General features: G+C 36.4%; 1 protein-coding gene across 1 annotated transcript in view; it reads left to right on the plus strand.

Moving 5' to 3' along the window:
* The window catches only part of ATRNL1 (attractin-like 1), a 580,396-nt gene that overhangs the window by 147,017 nt on the left and 410,105 nt on the right, over positions 1 to 23,274 (plus strand). Inside the window, exons 13-16 of the mRNA XM_009881641.1 lie at positions 9,498 to 9,582; positions 11,435 to 11,643; positions 14,091 to 14,209; positions 22,629 to 22,761. Of these exons, the coding sequence (XP_009879943.1) occupies positions 9,498 to 9,582; positions 11,435 to 11,643; positions 14,091 to 14,209; positions 22,629 to 22,761 (546 nt within the window). The remainder of the gene's footprint in view (positions 1 to 9,497; positions 9,583 to 11,434; positions 11,644 to 14,090; positions 14,210 to 22,628; positions 22,762 to 23,274) is intronic.

Here is a 23,274-nt window from a genome sequence, read left to right on the forward strand (position 1 = left end):
TTCAGAGTTTTATTTACTCTGTATCATGAGTTTTTGAACTGTGCTTGGAAGAAAAAAATATGTGATGCTATCAGAATCACGTTTCCTAGATACCTTGCAAGTGATGGAGTGTTACGCTCTGCCTTGTAAAAAATGGGTGCTGTCTGGAAACCAGCTGAATCCTGGAGATAGAGCCTATTTTATTTACGTTCCAGTTGGGCTATAGAGTAGTTTTGATTATATCTCTTATTATATGTGACATAGTCTTATGGATAGATTACTTCAGCTTTTTATTATCCATGAAAACGCTTACTGTTTTTCATATTAATGTGAAATAACTATTTGGGAGGATTCATCTCAGTTAAGTTTAGCTGTCTAAAAGGCTGGTTTTTAATACAATCTGGTAATCCAGACTCTTCCTCTAGTCAATGGAGGGAGATAAGTGTCTCCAGAGAGCCATTAATTTTACCAAGCTTAGGATAGCATTACTTTTTTTTCTTTTTTTTTTTTTTTCCCTTCGTTTTGGGAATCAGTCATTGCTCTGTAGGTACTGAACTTAGTCTACATGCATGAGTTTTGGACAGTCAAATATAAGTGTCATGAGCCAAGAGCTCAATTCAGTCATTTAAAATGCTTGCTGCATCTGAATATATTTGTTAAAGCTGAAGACTCAGAAATCTGGAGACGTTATAAAAACAATTATGATGCCCTGATTTTCATAATTTAATATTGTTTGGTGTATTTACTTAAATGGTAGTAAACATATGATGAGAAGTCTGGTGCATAAAATGAGCTTTAGAAACCTGGCCTTTGGTATGCTTTTGTCCTCCTCTGATATTTTGCCACCAGACTTGCCGCCAAGTTGCTCTGGCAGCTCCTTAAAGATCCACAAATGGTTATCCTCATAGAGGTGAGGTGTTTTCTGACCGTGCTGTCATTGCTGAAATTATGCTAAAAGAGGAACCTTGGCAATGGCGACAGGGCTGCCACTGGGCTCAGTCTTGAATGCTGTGGTTGACCTGCAGTTTTCTAACCGATGGTGGTTATGGCTTCTCTTTATCTACTGTTCACTGGCGTTCCATAGTTACTGTTCAGTACATACAAAGAAGCTGAAGGGTCTCAACTGGTGAGATCCTGCCTATTATGGATGTAATGGCAATGTTCAGTGTAGGATATTTATTCAATTCTTCCATTATAGTGTTTTGAAAGATACTTGTAGCAGTTTTCTCATTTACTAAAAGAATTTGTGTGGGTGTATATAGCAAAAATATATATGCTCTCCTTTTGAAAATCTGTGCTCCCTGACAGCTCTTTGGAAATCAGGGAGTTACATGTGGAAAGGACAGTTTGTATATTATATAGTCATCGTACGTAATAATGACAGTTAATGCAAACTGGGTTGTGTCTGTCTGAAAATCTGGCTGCATACTTGTAATTAATAGGAATTTATCTTTCAAAATGAGATATTATCTTGTTCTTAAGTCTTTGCTGTGTAATTGAGAAACTATATATTAGGACCTGTACCCTGAGTTCTCCCAATTCCTTAGCACTAATTTGTAATAATAAAAATCACATACCTTTGGGAGACTGAGACATGGTAGAAAGAAAGTAGATAATCACTTTCAATTCTATGAAGTGCTTAGATCCCGCTGAGATTAGTTTAAATAAATGTGTAATAGAACTAGAAAGGAAGTGTGACATGTGTCAGTATTGATGTTTTGCTTATGTTTTCTTTTTGGTACTAAGTTTGACATTAGTTCAGTCTGCTTTTTTTTTTTTTTTTTCTCTTCAGGAACAAAATCACTTGCATCAGTTGTTACTGGACTGTGTTCACCACTGTGTTTTCTGGCTACGTAGTGGTAGAGTGGTTCAACCAGGCTAGTGTGCTGGGCAGGTTTCTTTCTGAATACTTGATTAATTTAATTATATACATTGCATAAAGAATACAATATACTTCAGAGGGAAACCATAGTGATCTGTCTGCTATACAAAGTTCTATTCCAACTCCTGCTCCAAGTGAAGTATTATTGTTTTGCAGAAGTTAGTCTAATGAGTAGGCAGCTCAATAACTGGGCTGAATTCTGTGAAAGGATGAGAGCAGTGAAATAAATAACATTCCATGCAATGCGGTTCTTAACTTTTTTTAAACATTTATAAACAAAATGAAACCACTTCATGAAGACATCTCATTCTTTGGCCATAACTAAGGATATTTTATGTATAAAGCACATAACAAAGGATGTGCTTTGTACATACATTTATATGAATTTGGGCAAAAATAGCGTACTTGAATCTGCTATCCAATGGGCTCCGGTGTAATTGAAGCGAGCTAAAAATTATTATGGATTCTTCTAGCTGCTTTTGGCCCTCTGGTATTGGAACAGTCATGGAAAGCTCTCCCAGAGAATAAAGAACTCTGTAGTATTGTCCTGAAAAACAGCAGACGTTGTGCTGTGAACTGGGCTATACCAACAATCAGCTTTTTAGAACAAGATTATATCTGGTAACCAGATTTGGAGCAGGAACCCTACCACACTCTCTTCTCTCCTGTAAGCTTGGGAGGAAAAGAGGGGTGCAGCGTTGCAGCTTTGTTTCTTCACTTCTATTCTCAGTCTTTGTATCTGGTATGAAGGTTTAAAAAGCACATCATCTGTTTTTCTTACTTATGCTTCCCTATAATTAATGTTACAGTGCTGATAAAGGCATTGTATAAATTTCATTTATAATTTGTATGAGATTAACATTACTGGAAGGATTCTCTGTCTCTAAATGTGTAGATTAGTAGCTGGAAGGCCGTGTCCATGTGCGTTTTAATTTTCTGAAGGAGAGCTCAATTTTCCCCCTGGGGAACCTGTTGAAGTACTAATTAAAAACAAAAAAATCCCAACCACCACGCTATGTATTTATATAGATATATGTATTAAATACATATTTATATGTATGTATATACACAATTGTGCACGTGTGCATGTTGAAGAACTTGTTTTCAGCTCAACTGCAGATAAAAAAATTTCAAGACTGTACTCTAAAATTTTAGGATAGGACTATGAATTAGTTTGGGATTCATAAGACTCCTTTTTTTTTTTTTTTTTTTAAATTTTAGAACTGTGGTACGGGAGTCCCCTGTACCACATGTACAATGCTTAAGACTTGCATTTCTATTCCAATCAGATCTTAGGAAAGTAGCTTAGATTACATTTTATGTGTATTCAGATGCTAAATTTGCAGATAAAAATAGATTACTTGGACACACAGAATTGAAAACAGATTCTAACTACTGAGACTAGTATTAAAAAAAAGTAATAATAAAAAAAAAGCTTTTTCTAAGACTAAGGGTATTTATTTTGGTTCCTGGCCAAATGGTAATGTTAGAGAATATAGTTCTGTATGCCTAAGGCAGTTCCTGTAGTTTCAGTGCATGAAGTGTTCAGTCTCTGTCCTTTTTTTTCATGTATGCCAATTGCTAAAATATCTGGTTATCCTATCGAAGTACAGAGAATGACTGACAGGGAACCTCTATGAAAGTCAAAAACTGGAACCATTGGAACATATCAGCTGCTTCCATGCTTTCTCCTTGTGGTAGTTGTATTTCATCATTGTCTGTATGTATGGGAGAAGTGCAATAACCCATAGGTTTAAGATGATAACGTACTCTGCAATCTTTCTTTTGTAAGTTTTGTTACTATCTGGATTTAAATTTATTATTATGGATTAAATAATAGGCAAATTCAATTGCTTATGAAAGACAATATTGCATGTGAAATATTAAGTTTCAAACAAAGCTTAAAAACTTTTTCCTCTTTGGAAATAATTTTCAGGATTATATCATGAGATTAACTTCAGTTTCATTTGTAAACAAACACATTGGTTGTATATTGTAATAAAATGAATTGTTTGTTCATAAATTGTTTGCTTGTAAAATAAGTTATTTCAACTCTAGTCTCTGTGATCAACAAAACGAGCAAGTTTAAATGTCTGTAAAGATTATCCTCCCCCTCCACCCTCCATGCAAACCCGTCTATTTTTAAAATTCTCCCTCCTTCTGGAGTTACAAATGGATTATCAGTGTGCTATCATAAAGAAAATGGAAAGCATTGGCTGTGATAGATTAAGTTTTATGCGCTCCTGAGCACTTAATTCATAAATGTAGTTCTGGTGCAGTCTATAGTAGCAATGACCTCTGTATCACTGTACTATTGGAAGAGCAAAACCATAATAATATAATGCACTAATTGCTCCATTTAATAGTAAAGCTCAAGGTGGTTGGTTGTTTTCTTAATGTTGGTTAGGGAGTCACTGTTACATATATAGACTCTGCTGTAGATGTTGATCTATAGTTTATAGATCGGGTTAGATCTATATGTTTCAAACATATTTGCCTTTATGTTTTCCTGAGAGGAAGGAAACTTTTATTATCTGAATAAAGACAAATATTTATACAGCTTGGAATGAATTGGAAAATGTTTTTGGTTCATACCTAACTTCCATGTTTTTTTTGTGAGACAACAAACAAATAAAAGAGAACCAGACAAAAATATGATGTGTGTCCATATCTTGTGAACAGATGTTTCTTCTTTTCCCAGAGTAAAACTGACAGAGTAGTTATTGGAAATATGTAAAGAGAACATACGAGTGAAATCTGACATTGGATTCTATGTAGTACGTAAGGCTGCACTGCGGGGCTTAGAGAGCATGATTGAGTGGAATCAATGGATTGGCATTTCACATCTATTTAAATACTTTAAAATTGAGAAATGTTTTTATAATGTAAACATAAAGTAGGTAGTTTTGTATACCTTTTCTTAAAGCATAGCTCCAAGTGTATTAAGAGGTTGTCACTAAACTGACCTGCTAGTGCAGAATGCAAATGTGATCCTGGAAGTAAAGTATGGAACACTGGTCGCCCCTTTTTTTTAGAGACTGTCCTAACAACTTTTGCTCCCTATTTCTAACTTTTTTTTTATGCTGTTCAGTGGAACAGCATTAACTTGTAGTAGTGAAGAGTTACCTAGCTTGAACGGTTAGGGCATTTTCCTCGGAGATGAAAGCTGTAGGTTTAAATCCCATTTGGTAGGAAATGAACCTGTTTCTGCTATACCTTGGATCATTACTCTAATTACTATTAAACTATATAAAGTAAGTCTTTTTCCTTTTATCATATTTTGGAAGCGTGAACCCTTTCCATTCTTTAAAGGGAACAGTGAGAGTGTCACTTCGAGACAGTTCCACCTGCAAGTTCTTAGCGGTCGTGATGTTAAGTCTTCGTTTCAATCTTGAAACATGAAATGCAGTCTTGGGCATTGCAGAGTAGGGGAAGAAAATGATGAGGTGTAAATAAGCTGCTCTTCTGTTCAATGCTTACAGTTTTTCATCTGAGTTTCCATAGTGTTTTCTACAAAGGGAATATTTCAGTTCCTTCATGTTTCCATATATTATTTACAAAATTTTGTAGGGAGTGAGTTGTCAAGACTTTCAGGGTCAGTCTCATTGGTTTTTCTCTGCCAGCGCCAGCTGGATCACCTCAAATCTGGTGCATTTCTGAGGCATGTTTCATCATGTAAGTAATTTGTGTGGCTGGCAAATTCACTCTCAGAGCCACCTCTATATCATTTGGTAACCATTTAATCTACGCTAGGGAAGAGTATGAATCTCTTTCTTATAATGAAATAATGTGGTACAACTTCTTCTTGAAGTAGAAGCCTTTTTAATAGGAAGAAAAGCCCCTGGATTCCTTGTACTTTTCAGTGACTAAAAATTCTGCTAGTCAGTTTTGGATGAATAATATCACTCCATCTGCTTAGTAACTTTCTATTAAAAGCAGTACACGCTTCCTTGCGCTATATGTTATACACTGATACATACAGACAGTGGTAAATACAACCAATACCATATCTTCCACTTACTATCTGTATAATACCTTAAGAGTACATGACATTTTACAGAGGAAAATATTTTTAGTTTTTACTCCATAAAGTTTACCATCCTTATTAGACTTGATACAGCAAATAAAATGCACAAAAGGATGCAGTATCGATAAACAATGTTGAAAATCAGACTGCATTTGCTGTTTGTCACTTTCTTCTTGGAAATGTACAGTAAGTCTGGAAATTTGAGTACTTGGAAATCGTCAAAAGAGGTTTGAAGATGACAAATTCTCTTTGACTTTTTACCTAAAACACCAAAAATTGGTTGGTTAACTGTCTGTATTTTGTTTTATCCAATCTGTACAGAGAAATTCAAATCAGAGATTCGAAGCTGAGCAAAATTCCGTTCAGTGTTCAGTAGTCGTTGAGAAGGCTAGGAGGAGATAAGAGGGAAGGCTATTTGTAATGTGCTTCCCCTCCTTTTTTTTTTCCTCCTTCTCTATTGAAAAGACCTGCCAGTTTGACAAATACCATCAGCATGAAAGGAATTATATCTCCAGCCCTCAAGGGTTTCTTATCTCAAATGCAGCCTTTATTATGGTTTTATGGTTTTCCTTCAGCATTAAATCCCATTTTTTCTTAAATAAATTTCTAAGTACAAGAAACACTATATATTTGTATATATGCTTGTAAAAATACAAAAGATAATGTGCAATGGTTTCCAAGATGAGATGAAAATTTACTGTGTTTTTTTAAATTGTTTCCTTTACCATCAAAGGCACGTGAGCTCAAACATGCTGTTTCTGTTAATGTGCGATGACTTACAACAGCAAGAACTTGGTTTTAAAGTATAACAGCAAGATTTTGCTGGTTGATTCTAGTCTTAAAACCTTTGCTTTTTATAGCTTTTAATATGGAAATATTTTCTTGAAATAGAAATTGAATTCGTGATTGTTGATGACATTTCCAGTAAATAATATTGCTCTTAGTCCGAATTTCTTACATAATTCGAACACTGTGAAGGCATTGAATGCCAGTGTTATGCTGGGATATGGGGATGCCGCAACTTTTATATTTAACGTATCTCCTGCCTTCATCTGAAACTTGTGATCGTAAGTAATTCATGCCCTAGTACTGTGATCTCTTCTGTTGAAGCTGTTGCAGAAACAGCATCTCTGATATGTATGTACTTTCACCATTCTATTTAAGTAGAGGAAATAAAAAAAGAACCATTGTGGAAGATGAAGTGTACTAATAATACCATAATTTTATGATAATATAATGTTAACAGTGATAGTGACAGAAGGTAGAAGTTGAAAGAGGCAAGATTTTGGGGATTCATTTTTTTTGATCCTATAAGACAGCGCATTAAACTTACTATCCTTTATTTTTCTTCAAACTACTAAATTAATTCCAGGTCGACCATCTGATATTGAAATTATTGCTGTTTGGACCATCTGTGTTACTCTGGTAATAATGTGCTTTTAGTTCCTGTTTCCAATTTATAAAAAGATGTAATTGATTTATCTCTCACAGCCACAGTCTCACTCTGACTCTATGGGCTCGGGCTGTGATGCTGCGGAAGCCTAAGTCAATCTAACGGCGTATTCCTGTAGTTTTGCCCGTAGCCACGCTGTCCTGCCTCCTCTCATGTGCCGAGTCCACCCTTGTGTGACCTTGCACCGAGCTGTTTCAGCACGGTATGCTTGACAGGACGCTAACAGGACAAAGTGCTGCTGTGAATAGTTTTCTGCATTAGAGATGCCAGCGCAGCAGCACTAGCAGAGATGAACTGTTCTGACAGTGGGAAGGAGAGCAGGACCAGTGTAGCCAGAAGTTAGAGTGACTTAGGCTCTGTGTGACACCAGCCTGGAGGACAATCCTCTTGGATTTCCTAATATCAATTTTTATTGTTTTAATCTGGGGAGGGAGGAGGGGTGTTTGGGTTTCTGCGTGGTTTTTTTTTTTTTTTTTACCTTAAACATTGACTTCCTTGAAATATGTGGTCTGATGGTGATAGCCCTTTATTTTTTAATCATAACTATAACTTGCATGAATTATTCCAAATTTTAAAATTAAGTAAGTATTCCTTATTTGGATGTGGCTGTCATTGGAATCTTACAGGTATATGAATTCAACAATATTAGGTAAAAGTCAACCTGTGTGATAATTGCATTACGACCCTGGAAATGGTTAGGCTTCAGATGTGTTCCTCGCAGTCTTGCTGTATGGCAGCGACCTTTTCTGACTGTTGGTCCCTATAGGATACTTCTGCTTTTTTGTGGTACTAACTCTAACTGCAGCTTCTACAGGCATGTGTTCTCTTTACTTCTGTATATTATGGAGAATATATTGAGCAAATAGGTCAGTTTTTTTGTGTCTTAGCATCCACATTGATAGCTTTGTGTCATCTTGTTATTCTGGCTTCAAACCATGTTAAGGCAAAATGCAAATAAGTTTTCATTGAGAATAGCTGAAAGAACAATATAATTATCAAAGACCTAAATATATATATGTGTGTGTATACCTTTTTATATATTTATATAAAAATAAATAAATAAAGCTACGCTTTTATTTGGGTTACATTGGAGAGGTCTCTCTCCTTTTAAGTCCTTTTCAACTTTGGATTGAATTCGTATCTTAGTATATAGCAGATTTTTATTTTTTTATTAAAATGACAAAACTGTAACCCTCTGTCTGATACAAAAATTTTCCTGCAAGTTTACCCCACCTATCTCCAAAACCATTTATGATGACAAATTCCAGAAATGCTTTGCCTCCTCTGTAAAAAAAATACTTTTTCTCTATTTTAAAGGGATTTTCTAGAAGCTTCAATCTCTAGGTGCTGCCCATTTCTACTACTTTGGGATATGAATATTTGAAGTCAGTAAATTTCAAGTAGGAAATAACGAAGAAAGGACTAATTGTTCCAAAGAACTAGAATGAAACCACACCAAAACCACATTTGTAAATGCTCCTACAGTAGTGCTAACAGAAATGTGCTTGAACAGTTAACTTGAACTGAAGATACTGAAACAACAGTGGTCTCAAATATTTGGTGAAAGGAAAGTACTTAGTATCACATTTAGGTCAAGATACCAAAAGTAAGATGACAGTGAGATGGGGTGCACATCTGGAGGAATGGTAGTTTATCTTAAAGGACTTATGAAAAAAGTTTACTGTTGCAGATGTTCAGTGAAATATGCATGAATTGAAATCCTTTGGCTAATTTGAGGGTGTGTAATGTTAGGGCAATATTACTGATCACTTAATGACAATGATGGCAGTGGTTGTCATCATGATTGTTGAAATGGGCTGTGAAGGCAGAGAACTGTATGATAAAGGGACACTTCTGTGAGTGTCCTCTGGCCTTGATACATGCCGTGGTAGGTAAGTGTTGCTGACAGGTTCTTGGAGCACCTACTCAACAAATGCATCTAAAAGGAGTACCTGTTGATTTATTTTTGAGCGATGCAAATATAGCTTCTCAGAATTAGTGACTATTAGAAATAGTGAGGGTAAATAGGCAATAAAATTAGTTGATACTTTAAAATACAAAAGTGTGTCTGATAAAATCCATTTTGCATATATTTTGCTGAAAACTTTTGGAATTATTTCATGTATGTTTTCATATGCTTTTGTTCTGTCTTTTAGCTTGTGATGAATGGAAGATTTTGCCAAAACCTAATCTGCATCGAGATGTCAACAGATTTGGTCACACTGCTGTTGTTAGTAATGGGTAAATGAAGTGCATTTTAAATTTTCCTGACAGTTTTCTGAATGAAAAAACTGTGGCAGAAATAATACCTATGTGAAGTATAGTTCAATGACATACAACTGGTGTAATTTATTAACATGAGAAGTAGTGCTCATCAGGGACTTTACTTGTCTTAGGTAATTAGTACAGCTAATCGTCAATTTGACATGCTGTGGAATCTGTCCAGTGGCATTTTATATGAACCTTGTAGTGTACTGAGGTGTTTCCTCAGTATTGTGAGTTACACTGAATTTGAAATTCAGTACCAACTATAATCCTCGCTTACATGTAATGGGAGAAATATTTTTCTCTTTGCACCGTGCTATAATTCCTTGTTCTTCTACGATCATAAAATAAAAAAACATGTTACTAAAATTTGTTAAAAATCTTGCTTTCTCCAAGCACACTGGTACAGTGATCATTATTAACCACTTGCAGGGGAAAAAAAAGCCTGCCAGCATCTAGGGGATATTAAGTGTATTGCTTGTCCTCTAGAAAACAGAATGCTTTCACGTCATTTGCTGAGAAGAGGAGCTCAGTAAAGCTTCATCTAGAAATAGGAGGTGGAGTGGATTTGGAGTTTGCTGGATTTGGTGACTGAACTCTGCTTCCCCCACTCCAAACCCAAAGATAAAAGTGTAGGACAAATGTCTCCTTTTTGGTGGGAAAGTTGTAGAAAACTGTAGTCAGGTTTAAAGAAATTTCTGGCTGTCTGGTTGTGTGATTTTTACTACCGCTGGTTACCAAATAGCCTGTATCTGACAGCTGCAGTGCTACAGCTGACTGTGCCATGATGTGTACTACTGATCATCCCCCTTCTACATTTTTCATCACCCTAATAAACTTGGTATTTAAATATATGTGGGCAACTTACAGATCCTACACGTGGATGTTATAAGGTCAGAAATAATGGAAGTGTTAAGTAATACTACAAATAAGAGTTTACCAGACTTTAACAAAAATAGCAGAAAGTTGTAATTCTGTACACAGAGCACTTGAAATTAATCAATGACCAGATTACTTCATTAAGAGGAAAATTGCTTGGAATTAATGAATTCAGCAGCTGGTAGTTTTTCATTTTGGTTGGTGTGTAAGTCAGGTAAGCTATGTCTGATACTTCGAGAACCGTCACTTTCAATGAATTAGATTCAAGGTGAAAATGCCTATTTTTTTTTTTCCTGAATTTAGTAGTATCTGTAGTAGGGTTTTATGTACAAAATAGTGTAGTATGAGATACTCTACAAAGATTTCTGCTGTTAGTACCTGTATGATTCATTCTGTTTTAAAAGTATACAATGCAACAGATATACAGGTTATTACTACCTTTTACCTGAGCCTGTTCTTAATTTTAAATGAGAAGGGTAAGATCTCAAGTCTAGTCTTCTGGTTCTGATATCAGCAGCTATACCAGAAATATTACCAAAAAGGAATACTTATCTGCCAATTATTGCTGCTGTCTTTGAAATCTTCTTGAAGAAAGATATCCTCATTTCGCACAGCCCATTATTTCACTGTTTTCACTCTCTAACTCCAAAAATGAGTAGTTTCTTCCATAGCTGCTCTTTCTAGACATTTGCTATATGTCACTCACTAATACATATAGTACAGTGCACTTTGAGCAATGTTTTTGTCAGCCTAAACTTCCATGGAGAAATACATTGAAAAACTAATCAATAATGGAACCACTGACGGAGTCTTTATTAGAGAGAGAGGATGAACGTTTCTTATAATATTCTGTGTTGGTTTTTTAATTGTGTATCAAGACAGATAAGCAATCAATAAAATGTATCTATAGCTGCAATTACAATTATATTTACTTGCTTTTTCCTGATAGGTCCATGTATATATTTGGGGGTTTTTCAAGTGTTCTTTTGAATGACATCCTTGTGTACAAGCCTCCAAACTGCGAAGCGTTCAGAGATGAAGAGCTGTGTAAAAATGCTCGTCCAGGGATAAGGTGTCTGTGGAACAAGAAACATTGTGAATCCTGGGAATCTGGACATGCTAATAACATCCTTAGAGCAAAATGTCCTAAGAGAACAGGTAAGTGAATTCTAGTCTTATGGTGTCAGATTTACAATATTGATGTAGGAGATGGGGGCGGGGAAGAAAACCTCAAACGGCTGCCAAAAAGCAACCAAGTGGAACTAATGATTGGACTGCGAAGACTATTCCTCTCTAAGAGTATACAATGCAAGAGATTTATGGACTAATTTTTAAAATAATTCCATTCTGGATTTTTTTTTTTGTATTTCAAATAGAGTGAAGTAGGTGCAAAAGAGCACAACAATACATAAGGGATACAAAATATAAGAGGGTTCAAACAGGGGAATTTATTTCATTGGGGAGCTACAGCATAAAATGACTTTAGATCGGATTTGTCTCAGTGTGTTTGAAGCGTTTATAAAAGGGTGAGCTTTGAAATATTGTAAGTGAATGAATTTTCCTCTTTCTCCACCTTCTCCTCTTTCGGAATATATATGTGTGTGTGTGTGCATGTATACACACACACACACACATATATATAAAAGCCTTCATATTTTTTTTGATTCCAAGAAAGCAGAACAGCAGTTAGAGCACAGATGGGCGCTGCAAGTGACATCTGGCATTAGAGGTACATGGCACTCTCATGTCTATGTACCAGTAAGAGCAAGGGAAAGCATCGCTGCTTCAGGTAGATTACCTATAAAACAGGAGCATTTCTATAGAAGAATAGAGGACAGTCACAGCTGGAAACAAACTTGAGGCAAGCAAGCCCTTTGCTGCACTATGTCAAAATGGGTTCCAGTTTATTGCGTGCATTTGTGTGGCATTGTGATAGCTATATTGTTTGAAACAGCAATTTAGCGTTACGAATAATTGTTGCACCCTATTCCTAAGTATTTTGGCTTGTCACAAATAAATTGCTTGTGAAAGTGTTGTTCTTATACTTCACATGAACAGAGTACTCATCCCTGCTACATACATCTGCTGTTTTTTCTGTGCATCTTTCCTTTCAGCACAGTATAAAATTGCTAACCAAACTTTGGCTGTGTGCTGCATTTGCAAGTTACCATACAATTAAAATGCCAGTCTACTTTTTTAATGCTTGTTAAAAAACTATTAGCTCTGCCATTAATCAATGCTTTAAGAGAGTTTATTTTTCTGTTAGCTGTTATTTGTTTCTGAACGGGATATCAAGTTGCAAACTTGGAAAAAAGGTGCATTATATAAGAGAAAGGTTATCCAGGTAAAGCTTTCTGAAGAACTACTTTTGTACAGTTTCATAACACTTAGAGATCTAGAGTATAGCACGTTTCACCTCTTTATAAAAAGAAAAATCTTGAGACACTAAATTCACAAGTAACACAGATGAAAGTGGATGTTATAAAAAGCTGATCGTATCAACAGGTGTTTAAGAAAAAAAACCAAAACCAAAGCACAGACAGGTTGAAGGAAAAAAAAAAAGTTAGAGCAGTTTCTAAAGTACAGCTACTGCAGTGGGAAGAAACTCCAACTAAACTTGCAAGACATGAGGTGTGTAGAATTCCAGTTCTGAAGCAGCTGTGTGGACACAGCACAACTTCACTGCTGTCAAATCCTTCCAGTTTCAGGCAGTAATATTCTGCCAAAAGCCAATTTTTCATATGGTATTTTACACCACTTGGCTCAATTGTTATCTGGTTGAGAGTATAATCTGAGAAACTGCTGATAGTCAATATTAAAGGATAAGCAGAAATTTTAGTGAGTTTTCATAAGATCAATTCTTGGGTAGCAAGGCTTCCCTGGCAAGAGAATCTCTTAAATTTGCATGATCCCAAGACTAAAGAAGCCAAACTGTGAGGGAGTTAAACATGGTAATCGGTGTAGGAGATGGTAAGAATTCTCCTATTTAGAGTCATGGTGATTTTTTCAAATTTTTGAATCCTTTAAACAGAAGTAATCATTTGTGTCCCAAACTGTTTTAAATAACATAAATTTAGCATGAACTCTTCCTCAAATATTTTTTGTAGAGAAACAGCAGAACTATGTTACCAATCATTATTAGGTTTATAAATTAATTTATAAAGACTTAAAATGTCTGTGTTGCTAATATCTGTCTTAGATTTTTTTTTTTACTACTTTTACCATTGCCTTCTTGCATAGCAATCTAATATTTTTATCAGAAACCTACATCTGAAGAAAATTTTTCTTCTGTGTTAAAGGAGTGAAGAATGAATAGTTTAAGAAACTTTCTGATACTTTGTGCTAAGAGAGTTTGTATGCTCCAGATCAGTGAATATTCCTTTAGTTGATATGAGACTTATGATCCTTCAAATATAGTTGTTACTGAAGGAATTTTTAAAGGAGTAAATCTTGTTAACTGAAGAGAATTAATTTCCTGCAGTAACTTAAACCTTTATGTATAGCTAGAGTTCAAATAAAGGATGTAACAGAAAATACTCTTAAAGTGTTTAAAATGTGGTATTCTCCTGTGCAATGTTTCTTTTTGACTTTTGTTTGTATTACAGCTGCTGCAGATGACAGATGTTACCGATACGCAGACTGTGTGAGCTGTACTGCCAATACCAACGGGTGCCAGTGGTGTGATGACAAGAAATGCATTTCGGCAAATAGTAACTGTAGCATGGTGAGTCTTTGCAATCTATGATCGTGTTATTAATACTGTTTCTTTTCTAGCTAAACCAGAATCAAGTTGCAGCAAGTGAAAGGGGTATAGTAGACTAATAGTAGCTTGTTTTGAACACAAACATAAACACGTTTGTCTGGCTTTTGCATTAAAAATGTTGCGGAGGGCAGAGTTGGACTGCAGCAAAGATATCTGTTCCAGGGAAAAAGTTAATGTATTCTTTAGGATTGTGTTAAACCACTGTATATCTCTCAGGAGAAATACTGTTATCTCCTAATTAGTGACATTTGGAATATCTTGAAGTAGTTATCAACTTGGATTGTGTGCATACGTGGCATACAGTAAAGAGGCAGAAACCATGGAATACCAGGATGGCTGTTTGGTGGTTTTTTTTGGTTTTTTTTTTTTTTTTTTATTCCACTGTTCAAACAGGACCGTGTCAGTATCGTTAGTCTTGGTATTCTGATAACTGATCTCCATAGAAATGTTTTTCTTTAAGTTATGGAGCTACTTGTCATCTTATTGAAAGAATATAAGCCTCTGTCACCATGAGATTAACGGGCTTGTGATGATTTGGTAAGATTGTTCTGATCTTTCTAAATGAAAGCCATAAGAACATATAGATTCATACAAGTTTGTATTTTTCTATTTTTAACATTGCTTAGTGCCATGTTTTATACTTTGTTGTCCACTAGCTTGCTTGTTCATTTGATTTTTTGACAAGCTTATAATAGTCTTTTAGCTTTAAAAATTTTGCCTTTTTATATTTTTCAGCTAGCTCCAGACACCTGGCTGTACTTGAGTTCAAAATCCTTTCTTTACGCACTTCCATTAGTAAAAGTAGCTTGCTCTCTGGTTTGAACCTGATGCAAATCGATCTTATTCTCTGGACAGATAAATTAAGGTGTGAGTTGGATTGACTCTGACTCAAATCTTGCCCATTCAGAGCGAGCACAGCCAGCTCTAATCACTGGCATTTGTAGCTAGTCACTACTAATAAAAGCAATGCAGACACAAATTCATCAGCAGCCATGTTATAAGTCTGTCAGAGGGACTTCACGTTCCAGGCACTAATGGTTAGTTTCCTTTGTGATCTTCAAGGGCTCTTCCTTTTCTAACACATTATACTACATTAGGTGCCAATTTTCTAACCATGGTTTGTAACTCTTAAGGAAGGAACAGTTGCTAAGGAGCAGATCGTCTTCATCCCTAATAAAGGTGGAGTACTGGGTATTTTAGCACAAGCTTCTCAGTTCGGTATCCTTCTTTGACAACCTTTCATAATCAAGATTGCCAGCTTAATTATCAACTGATGCACCGGTCTTCTCTGTCATTTCCTGTCTTTTATTCAAGGTTTGAAGTGGATAGCAAAGGCTGTTAGTGGAATTACTAAAGAATGGGATAGTGAACATTCATTGAAATGGTTTCTGAAGAGAGTTACTATCATAAGTTGAAGGTGGCTATTGCACAATTAGTATATTGGCTGGGAGACGATGGAGGCAGAATTTTGCAGCTATCGACATAAACCCACCAAAACAGCATTAACAGGACGGCACCATGTGGAGAAGTGGAATGGATCAGGCTGATTATCCGTTTTCATAGACTGCTTCTTCTGGACTAGGCCCACAAAATGAAAATGCTGTGACAGTACTGTGATGGTAAAATAGGATAACAAGCTGTAGACTCGAAACATCACAAGGAGTAAGCCCCATTTTTGCAGCTGTACAAAGATCTTGATTTATTACTTAGATCATAGAACATCCAGATGAGACAGACAACAATGTTTTAGAATCTGTTGCTTTTGCTTCATGGAAACTGGCCAGCATACTGAAGTTATGTTGGCAATCAGTTTGGCATTTGCCTCATGGTCATGGATATTTGCAAAGCAGGGACTGTTCTGCTGATTGGAAGGGCTGTAAAATATGGAAATTTCCCTGAAATAAGTCTGTTTGGACAGATGGACTTCATAAGTAGTACTAATGCATTCATGATACACATGTACCTGCCTATGCTCACCATCTGATGTGTGTCAGCACATTAACAGGACACTGTATGCCACTACTGTGGAGATTCATGGATCATCAAGGTATGTATTGTACTCATATCTGATGTAGTTGCAAGCAGAGGCTTCCAATGCCAGGTCGGTCTGAAGGTCTGGCTCATTTCAGCATGAGCAGGCTGGTTTGTTTTTCTCCTATAAAAACCTCATGTAAGTGGGATACTTCTGCGTACTATAGTTTTAGTTGACCCCATCATATCTGATGCAAATGTTGAGGGGTGAATGCTTATCCCATCTTGCCCAGCAGGGAAACAGTTTACTTAAAACATGTGGTGTGGTTCAAGATGGTACTGAAGTTTGGCTAGTTAAGTAGATTGAACAGCATGCTAGCAGTAGCCTTGGTGTGTGTTTTCTACCATTAAATATACCAATTAGAAATTTTGTCTGTTATAATAAGGATTTTGAAGGTTGCCTTGAGCAATTACACCATTGAAATTCCCCAAACTGCTTACAGTGGCTTTACATAATACACTGAAGTTACTCCATAATAAAATGTAGTGCTTATATGTAAAATAAAATAAAAAAGTTACTTAATGGTTATCTTTGGATGCTAAAAATGGTGAGATCACCTACTCTACCTTTTTTCAAAGATGTGCAGATATAGATACTGGTTTGCCATAGGGGCAAAAGCAACTATAATACTGTCATTAATACTGTGTTATGCCAAGTACAGACTTCATGAAATATGACATACTAATGTTTGTATAACTTGCTCTTTCAAGTTCTTTCATGGAGCCTCTTGCACCTAGTCCAAGGCTGTTCTCAGCTTGGAAACATAGAATATTGTAGAAGACCTTGTCACAAAAAAGGAAATGACATCGTTGATGTACCTACTGTTTTTCTCCTATTCATTAAATGTCTGCATCAAAGATGGAAACTTAAACAGCAGTATTTTGATTTATTTGTAAAATCTAGTAGTGTTGCATATGTGTCCCTCTAAGCAATACACATCACTCTTTTAAAATTGGAAGAAACAACTTTCTGTCTTGCTCATATCTGCCTTTTTTCCTTAGCTTTTCTGTCTCACATCTTCCTTCCTTTTGCTTTTTCAAAAAAATGTTCTGTGTCCTGCTTGTGGTATATTCATCATTTTTGTGGAGTAGATCGTATTGACTTTTACTAGCAGTTCACTGCCCTTAAGTCTATTGCATTGATCTTGCACTTTGACGCTTTCACTTGTACTCTATAATATCCTAATCGTCTTCCTGGTCCTTACTGATTCCGATGCACTTTGCCTATTTCTTGATAGAGGAGAACCACCAGGTCTGGATCTGCTTAATATCATTATGAAACTGTAAAAAAAAAAAAAAAAAGGCTTTGGGGAGAGATGAATTTAGTTTCAAATTGTTCCATTTTTCTGGAGGTAGTAGCATGGAAGAGTAAGCAAAGAATTGGTCTGCTCCTCAGGGAGGAGCCATCCCATGAGAGCAAAATCTTTTTGTACCTTGTGACAAATAAAATGGTAGAGGACTCAGGAGGGCTGACCAGTTGCAACAAAAAACAAAGTTTCTTTTATGAGGAAGACCAGAGAGAGCCTGAATTTTAGACTAAAAAAATTTACCAATTGTTTTTTTGCTCTTCAGAAAGAGAGACTAATAATTTTTAAGGACAGCAATATATAAAGTCCATATTATGCCCAAAAGCTGTTTTGTTTTTGCAGGGACAGGTAGGCGCATTCAAAAAGTGTGATTGCATTGAAGCCCTGGAAGTACTGGAATGCCTCCTGCTTACCAGGCTTCTTTAAGCAATGTGCTGGAGAAAGAGGAGGATAAGCTGGCTTTGGACATGTACCGTGCCACTTATATTTGGGATTGCCTCAAGTGCTGATAGAGTTACAGGCTGAAAAATGTAAAAATATTTAAGTGCACATGTAGGTTGTTGCTGGACGATGTGTTGGCTTCTTTTTGATATTTATAATGTGAAAGAATTTTGAAGGTTTTCCCTTCTCTGGCTTTTTTTTACTGCCCCCCCCCCCCTTCTTTGTCTTCTCCCTCACCCTGTTCTTCGGGAAACAATGGGAAATGCTTGCACTAGGTATCAAAACAAATTGGGTTTGATTCTTTATATCCTCAAAATAACTCTTCCCATTTCCTGGCTCCACACCAAACTCCACTTGGGATCCAACCAGCACCCATGAAAGGCAAGCTTTGGGAATTAACAAGAAATGGCTTCCTTCTCCCCGTCCATCGTCTTACTCCTCTACAGTACAGATTGAAGTAATCACTGCAGATAAGGTGGTTGTAACAATATGCTCCGCTGGTTGTCTACAATGTTGGCATATAATCCTTCAGTTTATAGAAATGTTAACTGCCCACACTAAAAGTCTGCAAATAAAGTTACTTATTCCCAGGTTACTTAAGGAAAATATTTTGAAAGCTTGAAATGCAGCAGTAATATAATATTAAACTTTACTTGCAAAATGTTGATTGAGAGAAAATGCTTTCTTTTCAAAACTATACAAGTGCTTGGAAAAAAAATGAAAAAAACCACTTTTATAAAATTTCAGCTCTTATGCTGGATCTTCACATTAAGCTTGTTAAAATAACTACTCTTTTACTGAAACAAACAGCAGACAAATGGGAGGGCAGAATAAATTGGGAACACTTAATCAGTTAGGATCAAGAACCCCAGGCAGTAGCTCATGAATGTAATACTTTTTTGGTCAGAGTGTGGTCTCTGATGTGTCTTTTCAAGTGCAGTGCATGTGATTTTTCTTGTTGGGAGAACTACGATGGGAAGAGGCACAGCTGAAGTATTCCTGCATCCAGTCAGTATTGCATTTTTGAAGCCTCATTGCTTTCAAAAACTGCAAGGGGGACACGTTCCTACAAGGGGGATGTGCTCCTTCTGGAACTGTGACCACTCCCACCTCCAGTAGCAGTCTCTGAATTTCTTGTGTGTCAGTCTCCACACATGCAATACAATAAAGTCCCAGTTGATGTAAGTAACTTAAATACAGCCCAAATAGGTATGCGATTCAAAAGTATTTTATATCCGAGTGTGGCAGCATAAACTAAAAGTTGTAGAACCCACACCCATGAAAGGTGTGATAAAGAGCATCTTGCTGAAGGGTATAGGATGTTAGAGGACGCTTCAAAGAGAACTATAGTCCTACATTGTTAAACATTTTTATGCAGTGCCTCAAAGACAAGAATCATTGTCTCTTTTCAAAGCTTGCACCGCTTCCAGAAGGTTAACAGCCTCTTTCATGACGGGAGTCCTTGGATGCTGCACTAATACTGATCATAATAATAATGATGATCATAGCAATCTGCCTGCATTTGAGGAATTCAAAGAATATTCCAAGGGAAATGTGTAAAGTAGTAGAAGGAATTATGAATGGAATCAGATTTGTCTTGGAGGAAAAAAAGAAAATTTAAGACTTGGCTTCAGAGCTAAGCTTTAGAGAAATAGTGGCAAATCTATTAGATTAATAATTTACAGTTAGACTAGGCAAACTAGACAAGATTATACTCTTAACCTGAAAAATCCAGGAGGAGGAGAGAGGTACATTATTTAATAGCAATTTCCAAAATTCTAAGATAAACTACCATAACATTTTCATTCTGCAGTGGATATTCAGAAAAGCACTGCAGTTCATAAGTCTGTCTACCACCATATCAAGATCAGTACTGAAAAAAATCTAAGTAAATCAGACGTAAGTGGGAAGCTTTATACATAACATGATTTACGCATACTTTGGTGTGTAAACATAAATATCCTACAGCAATATAGACCTTCAGTAACAGATGGGCTGTCATATTTCTGAATTTCATTGGGTTTGGTAGCTTAAGTTATAACCTTAATATTGTGTTAATATGAATTACCTATTGGATTCACATCTACATTGAACTAATGAGATTTTCACGCAAGCAATGTTTAAATTGGATTTAAGGGAAATAAGTGCTGGGAATAAGGGAATACAACAGAGAACATTATTATAGAATAGTCACTAGTACTTTGAATTTTATTTTAAACATTAAATAACCAGCATACAACAAGCTCCATGATTTGAAAGTAATAGAACAAATATCTTGGTTTAGTTGGAAAATTGTAATTTGTATGTAATATCGCTAAAGTCTATATATTTTTCAAAACCAATCTGAATGCTAAAGGATTTTGAGTATGTCGTCACGAAGTGTTAAAAGCGAATATTAGTTGAGGTGTTGCAAACGAGCAGATGATGGTTACTTGTGCTCTAAAATTCACTTTAAAGCATCTCTCGGGCAGTTTTGTGAATATGCTTCAAGATTGAGTGAAACTAAATGTGGGTTTGTACCAAAGGTTTTTTGTGCTTTACTGTTTGTATGCATTTTTTGGCCTAGATAGACATTCTGTGACTTTATGGCGTTGCCTTTGTTTCTGAATCATACCGTGGTGTAGATGCTGCCTTCTAGAACTGTTTCTTTAGTTTTTTGCTTCATGGTAGCCTTTCTTATAGACAGAAAAATAGCGAGTACCTTTTATAATAAGCTCACTGATGGGCATCTGATCCAATAAAGGCAACAAACAAATCCCTAAACAGCAGTGTTCTCAAAAAGCAGGAATGAAGCTGGTCCTGTGTGAGATTGAAAACTCACTTTAACAGTTGCATTATTTCAGGATTTAAAACAAACTAATAATAAAAGGATGCTGGTTGTCTTCCCTCCTGACTGCAGTAGGTTGATGCCCTATCATTGTCGTCATTCCAGTACCAACAACTGTGTAACTTATAGTCTCCTTTAGATGTGCTTTATTGTACTCCTGGAGAGAGAGAGTTTAGAAGAAAGTAAAGTAATTTAATGAAATATTAATAATAAAAATAAAATAATGAAATATATACAAAACCATATCAAGCTCCCAGGGTGACAGTCACGTCACTTGCTGGCACTAGGTCCCAGACTGGACTCGGTGATAGACGGGAACTGGATTTGGGATCTGGATTCAGGATGGGGATTGGTATCAAAGGCAGATGAAGAGAGTCCTCCTTGGAGGCCAGCCATTGAAGAAAGAGGGCTGACCCTTTGATCCCTCAGCTTTTATACTGAGCATGAGGCAGAAGGGATGGAACGCACTGATGGTCAGTTTCGGGTCACTTGTCCTGTCCACTCCTTCCCGCAGGTGGGACCCCTCTATGTTTTTCTGCTTCCGACCCTCCAACGGGGCAGATAACAAAATTGGTTGGCCTTGGCTGTTATAGCAAGAAGTATAAGCAAGAGCATCTCTGCATACCATCCCTTGGCATCAGCTACAAACATAGGTCTGATCACTCTGAAAGCAAACAGTTTCTGCACAATATGCTGTTAATTCCAGTAGTTAGAAGAGGCCGAGTTAAGAACTAAAGTTACTGAACAAAATTGGTCCTGTTCTACCTCAAACTGGGACACGCCCGTTCTGTGGTTCTGAGAGTCCTGTATTGGGACTTATTTTTAATTCTTACCTTGAAATTAGGTTGGTAGAGACAGCCTTATGGATAAGCAGATCAATTGGCTGAGGATTTGGAGCTGTTTATTAAATAAGACATCGATATTATGTCTTAATTAAAAGTACTGTGCAGAGACAAGAAAGATTTGTAGTCAAAATGCCTAACTTGGAAAGGAAGACTTCTATTTTCTGGGGAAAAAAAACCCAAAACACCACACCAAAACCAACAAAAAAACGAATTAAAAATTCTTTCAGTATTTTCTCCTTTTCTTGCATACTAAGGTGCCAAAGGAATAATGTTATTCCTGGTTTTATGTCACTGTTTGACAAAATGTTTTCCTGTAGATTCTGTAAATTTTATACTAGCTATGTCACATACAGCTTTGCAGTTAAATCTGTAATAAAGCATGATTGAAATTTTTGACAAATCCTTCTTGTGTTTTTTTGACTCCTGGTAAATAGCTTCTATTTTTGTTTCATTTAATCCGGATAAAACAAAGTAGAACATATTCTTGCACCTCCAGTCAATGATATGTAATTATTTTACACCTGTGTCTTGTGCCATCTTTTTTATATTCTGTTTGATTATTTTGCTTGCTTTAAGCTGCATAGGATAAAACAATTTAGTGAGAGCATATCCCTTAACTATCTAAGAAACAGAGACTTAGTTTAGTTATTTAAGCTCTTCCTGGGCTGCGTACAGGGAAGGGACGTCTTCAAAGTACTGTTTGACTCAGTTGTGTAGGACAGGTGGGGTGATTTATGCTCTACAGATGCATTTTGTACTCTGCGCGACTGATAAGGGAATCTTAGACAAAGAGTTTAAATTCAACCTAGCTTTCTGGTGTCTGAGTTTCTGGGAGGGATCCACCTGCCCCATATTTTGGTTTTGACTCCTTGTTTGTTGATGGTTGGACGTATGTTTGAGATGCTGTTTTATCTGTTTTATTTTTACAGTCGGTTAAAAACTACACCAAATGTCATGTGAGGAATGAACAGATCTGCAATAAACTGACGAGCTGCAAAAGCTGCTCGCTGCACCTGAACTGCCAGTGGGACCAGCGGCAGCAGGAGTGCCAGGCACTACCTGGTAAGGGCTGTGGGGCGGCGACACTGTTTTTTATGGGTGATTTGAAAACTGAGTAAATCTCCTCCATTGTTGCTAAAGAATATTTGTTCAATGAATAGACCTGGATTTGTTTTATACGTGCTGACTCTCCCTGCCTGGCTGTGCCGGTACAGGTGAACACAGATGTAATTACATCACTCATTGGTATATCAATGCTACCTTTAATCTTGTTAGGTGAAGTGATAATATTAGTGAAGGCATAATGGCATGTACCTCTGCAGGAGCTAGTGATGAGTTCTTGCCTGTGGGGATTGCTGAGTGCAGAGCTGAATTGCCATACTGATTCCTTTACTCTTACGTATTCACTGGCACTGTTACTTTTGCTAGCTGGGTTTTTATCTTAGAAATTATACTTCAATTATACTTCAATTTTCCTGTGCAGATAGGGCCTAAGATCTAGTTTCTTGATTGTCTAATGTTGGTAATACTATGAAAGCAGTGAATATTAAAATGCTAATATAATATATTCTCAGA

Source organism: Charadrius vociferus, unplaced genomic scaffold (genome assembly GCF_000708025.1).
Source record: "Charadrius vociferus isolate BGI_N301 unplaced genomic scaffold, ASM70802v2 scaffold282, whole genome shotgun sequence".
NCBI lineage: Eukaryota > Metazoa > Chordata > Aves > Charadriiformes > Charadriidae > Charadrius > Charadrius vociferus.